Below are 4,829 nucleotides of genomic sequence, written 5' to 3'. Positions count from 1 at the left end.
ACAACATATATCTTTTTTTTGTACTCTACAATACTCACGTGTTATCCCAACTATGGAATATACCAAAATATGCTACTATAGGCATATAAAAAGCATAAATACGAGGAAAAATTGTTAATCCTAATGCATCCAAACCAAAATAATATCAAAATTCGAAATTAATAGTTTAAACATTAAATTGTCAACATACATCCACACAATATATGGATATCAACTCAAATATCAAATATGTCATGAACTCAAGATAAATGGCAACCATACCAATGGAAATAGGGAATACCAAATAAATGGCAGCAACACAATATACAGACACACATGTCAAAGATAAATAAATGGCAGCCACACATGTCAAAGGTAAATAAATGGCTGCCACACAAATACGCTGATCGAATAATTCATAACAAGGTTCACAACACAAATAGGCAAGGTGCAAATAGGTAATAATGTTCACGTAAGTTCAGCCACACAAATATAGGTAAACAGCTAAAGGTTCAACCACACAAATAGATATAGGTAGCAAGGTAACAAGGTTCAGCCACGGAAATAGAAGCAAAATAAGGTCTTGTGCAATAATAAAGATCTTATAAGTTGGTGAAAAATGGCTCAAGGCTGCGGGGGTTCCTCCTCATCATCATCGTCTTTGGTTGCCATCACTCCATCATCATCGGACTCATAATCAATCCCATCATCCTCTATCTCATGATCTGATTCATTATCATCATCCTCAACGAATTCTTCAACTTCATGGAGTTCTCTAACTCTTGCACTTCTACGGAGCTCCACAGGATCGCTTGCCCCCATTGCTTCATCAATGATGTTGTATGGCATGCCTGTAGTGGGATCAATCTCCTCATCGATATATGCATCTTCACATATCCAATCTTGAGCTCGTGAAGCATCTTCACCAAGAAGAACATCACTAGAAGAGGATAACTTCTTTCTTTTATCAATCATCCTTCCATTGAATTGGATATAAACTAGATTGTCCCTACGGGCCACATCTAGTTGATTTCTCCTCTTTGCATCTACCTACAAAAGTGCAAATGGACACCTAGTTAAAAAATAGCGAGAAGTAAGAATATTCAGATTTGACCAACTGATTAATACTTGAAACTTGAGAGTGACTAAAACTCTTAAGAGTTACCATTTCAAATGTGCTCCAATTTCTTTCACATCAGGATGAACTTGTGGTCAAGTTAAGTATCCTTATGGCCATGTGTTGCAACGTAGGAGTTTGTAATCCATAAGTTGACCACCAATCAGCTACAATTTGACAAAAGTGAAATAATATGCAATCAGCCTATATAATTTCAGAAATGCAATAGTAAGTTTTTTGCTTTGAAAACAAGCTTACCGGCATCAAAATTGTCATTGCTAATTGCTTTCATGGCAACCACCTTCCCAAACATACCCTCTTTCTTTTTAAACTTGGTGAAGTCAATGTTCAGAACCTTATTTTGCTTGATGTCATCATCATAATAAAAAGTATCCATGACTTCCATAAGTGCAGCTACTACCTCTACATCCGTAAAGATGCTTGGGTCTGCATAACTATATTTTGGATTCAAGATGTATGCTACCATGTGCAATGGAGAATCCAGCCTCCCACTCATCTTGCTATCCATGGATTAGGGATCAGCAAATAGTCTTTTTCTGAATTTTCAACAACAGCCTTGATTTCCTTTTTTGCACTTATTAATTCTCCATACATAGATGCCATAGATGGATCATCACTATCTGCCAACCGAAGAACCTTCACTAGTGGCTCGAAAACCTTGCAAGGTAACATAGAAATGATAAAGTGAGTCACACAAGTATGAGCAAATAGCCCCAACATTAGAATGTACAAGTTACAACTAAAAATTAGAAGTAGGAGTGTAGGAATACTTGACTAGATGCAAACAACCCCAACATAGAAATAAATAGATGCAAACACCCTCAACATATGAATAGATGCTAACTGGCCCAATAAGCATACCTTGATGCAAAGAGAGACATTTTTCCAAAATCCCCTACTCATTATTGTGGCATGAGCCGACTTTCCTTTCACCTTTTTTGTGTGCTTGCATGCTTCCCATTCATCACTACAAACCATTGCTCTTAGTTCCTTCCTTTTAGAAACCAAACTTTGCAAGGTAAGAAAGGCCGAAGCAAATCGTGTCACCCCCGGTCTAACAATGTCTCTTTTCTTGGTGAAAGACCTCATCAAGGACAGTGTTTTATGATGTGCATAAAGAAAAATTGTCATTTGCTTGGCTTTAGTGATGGTAGGACCAAATTGCTTTAGCTTCGCAATTGCTTCTACAATCAAGTTGAGGGTGTGAGTTGCACATGAGGTCCAAAAGATTTTTGGCCATTTTCCTTTGAGCATATCCTTTGCCCCCATGTTATTTAAAGCATTGTCCGTGACCACTTGCACAACATTTTCAGCACCTACAAGATGAAAAATCTCAAAATCAGCAGCTACAACATTATGGAAGCAAAGTTGAGAGTTCAAGAATCATACCAATTTTCTCAATGCACCCAACTACATAATTGAAGATGTATAGACTTGTGTGTGCATCAGCCGACGCCTCCTTTGATTCAAGAAAGGCAGTCCCTAACCTGCAATGAACGCATAAATTCATAATACTTCTTCTTTTCTTGTCGGTCCAAGCATCGGTCATGATAGAGCAGCCGGTTTCCACCCTCTCAAGCTCATGTGGCTTCATCAAATCCTTAGTTCTTTCCACTTCTTGCAGCAACATCTTCTCTCGGATCATATATTGTGAAGGTGGCTTCCAATTAGGACCAAACCGACCAAGGGCTTCACAAAACTGCTTGACGTCATCATCATTGACAGCATTGAAAGGAATTTTTTTTTGTACATCCATCTAGCCAAATATTGGCCTACTCTGTAAGCTCTCTCTTTGTCAATTGCATCATTTATGTTCTGTTGGAACTTCTTCAATGGAATCGCAGGATCAATTGGCATCACATATTTATCCATAGGCCCTGCCTTGCGAGGTTCACCTTCTCCAATTGCAGCAAGCTCTTCCTCATTATTGTCATTATCGTCAACTTGAATGACAACCTCAGCCCGTACTTCTTCATCATGTTTTTGCTTCAGCTTCTTCTTCTTTTGTGGTGCCTCATAAGCATCTCTACATCTTTTCTGCTGATCTGGTGTGGCTACATTGCAACTTGTCACTTGTCCCTTTATTTGCCCAATATGTTGCTTCATCCTATTGACCCCTCCACCCATCTCCTTTCCACACAACTTGCACTTCACTCGCTGTAAATCTAGAGGATCAATCAAGGTTGCAAACTCCCACCCCATGTCATCTGAATTCCTTTTGAGAGTTTGAGAACTTGCAGCGGTAGAAGCAGCCACAAACCCCTTCAAATATATTCAAAGAGGAAACATAATAAGTATCAATCCATGTTAAACATAATAAGTATGTATCGATGTAAAATCAGTGCAAACATAATAAATTAATAAGTATGTGTATATCAATGTTCAACTGGAGCAAACATAGTAAGTATGTATCACATTTCAACATAAGCAAACATATTAAGTATCAATCAATGTTAAACAGGAGCAAACATAATAAATTAGTAAGTATCAATCAATGTTTAGCGGTAGAAGCAGGCGTAGACCCCTTCAAATATATTCAATGAGCAAAATAAGAAGCAGCCGTAGAAGTAGGAAAAGAAACAAGTTGTTCTGCTTGGAGTACTTGCTGCAACAACAACAGCCGGCAAGCACTGCGTGCACTCCAAGCACAACAAGCAGAGAGCAACATGCCATCATCTATAGCAGATGTTCACAATAAAATTTACTGTAGTGTAGCATCAAAATTCATAGTGATGTATAGTATACATTTCTTTTGTATAAATAAATAAAAGAAAACAAAACATGATTTATACTAGAGTTTATACTACTGTACTCATGTGGAGTTCAGTTCACACACAAGTGGTTCCAGCCAAAGTAAACATCAAACATGGAGATTTTGCTGTTCTAAAATCAAAGGAAAAAATAGTACAGAGACGTTCCGTCGAAGATCACATCGACCCATCGCGGCGAGCTAGCGCAAGCCAGTTTCTCATACGTGTACGAAGATGTGTGTATTGCTTGCTACTGTTCATCAATTAAGCTACGTGTGTGCTTGCTACTGTTCATAGATTAACCTACTTGCGTGCTTGCTTGTCCAACTAGCTTGCACGTACGCGTTCAAGTGCTGGTGATTTGATCTAGCATTTTAGAAGCCAATATCTACATATCTAATCTACAAATCTGTAATCTACTCCATGGATACATCTATATTCTATAAAATTTGCTAATCTGCGATGCTAGATTATCTAGCGTGTGAGAGAGGAAGAAGAGGGTACTACCTTGCTATTTGGGGATGCCATGGAGGAATAGCTAGGACTAGGAGATTAGCCGCCAAGACGAGATGGGTAGTAGCAGCCGGTCGGGTGATGACGAGCAGTCCACGGGAGAAAACAAGGGCACCGGAGCAGCTGATGCAGGGGAAGGGAGAGCAGGCAGGCGAGCGGCGGAGCTGCAGCCTGTAGCGGCGGAGCTGCTGGACAGGGCGCCGGCGAGGACTTGCTGCCGCCAGCCAGGCCGGGGCTAGATGAGAAAGAAGCGGGAGAGGCGGCAGGAGGCCAAAACCTAGCGATATAAGTAGCCGGAGGGGCTTCGAAGGGGTGGTCACGGGCCAAAAAGGCTGGGCTTTGCTTGCTACCAGTCAACTGGCCAAGGCGATTAATCGGTCTGACAGGCCCGTTAATCGGCTTGGGCAGTTAACACAACGAATAGTCACTATTCGAGTCGGTCACTCACT

The 4,829-nt window shown here is 40.2% G+C and overlaps 1 protein-coding gene across 1 annotated transcript; it reads right to left on the bottom strand.

The window, feature by feature from the left end:
• Window positions 1-438: 438 nt before the first annotated feature.
• Window positions 439-4,618, bottom strand: LOC123095126 (uncharacterized). The gene is made up of 6 exons (XM_044516944.1): window positions 4,375-4,618; window positions 2,507-3,379; window positions 1,979-2,433; window positions 1,355-1,774; window positions 1,145-1,263; window positions 439-1,029 (listed from the first exon to the last, which is right to left on the bottom strand). Exons 2-4 carry the CDS (start codon window positions 2,871-2,873, stop codon window positions 1,610-1,612), a joined length of 987 nt encoding a protein of 328 aa, XP_044372879.1. The 5' UTR covers window positions 2,874-3,379; window positions 4,375-4,618; the 3' UTR covers window positions 439-1,029; window positions 1,145-1,263; window positions 1,355-1,609.
• Window positions 4,619-4,829: the final 211 nt, after the last annotated feature.

The sequence above is a fragment of the Triticum aestivum genome, chromosome 4B (assembly GCF_018294505.1).
Source record: "Triticum aestivum cultivar Chinese Spring chromosome 4B, IWGSC CS RefSeq v2.1, whole genome shotgun sequence".
NCBI classification, from domain to species: Eukaryota; Viridiplantae; Streptophyta; class Magnoliopsida; order Poales; family Poaceae; genus Triticum; species Triticum aestivum.
The sequence above is the reverse complement of the archived record's forward strand: the minus strand, read 5'-3'. Positions and strand labels throughout refer to the sequence as shown.

Excerpts from the sequence above, each read along its gene's own strand:
- LOC123095126 (XM_044516944.1), bottom strand. The coding sequence starts at position 2,873 with ATGGATGTACAAAAAAAAATTCCTTTCAATGCTGTCAATGATGATGAC. Across the intron at positions 2,434-2,506 it reads TGGGTGCATTGAGAAAATTG|GTGCTGAAAATGTTGTGCAA; the intron begins GTATGATTCTTG and ends TTCATCTTGTAG. Across the intron at positions 1,775-1,978 it reads ATGTCTCTCTTTGCATCAAG|GTTTTCGAGCCACTAGTGAA; the intron begins GTATGCTTATTG and ends TTACCTTGCAAG.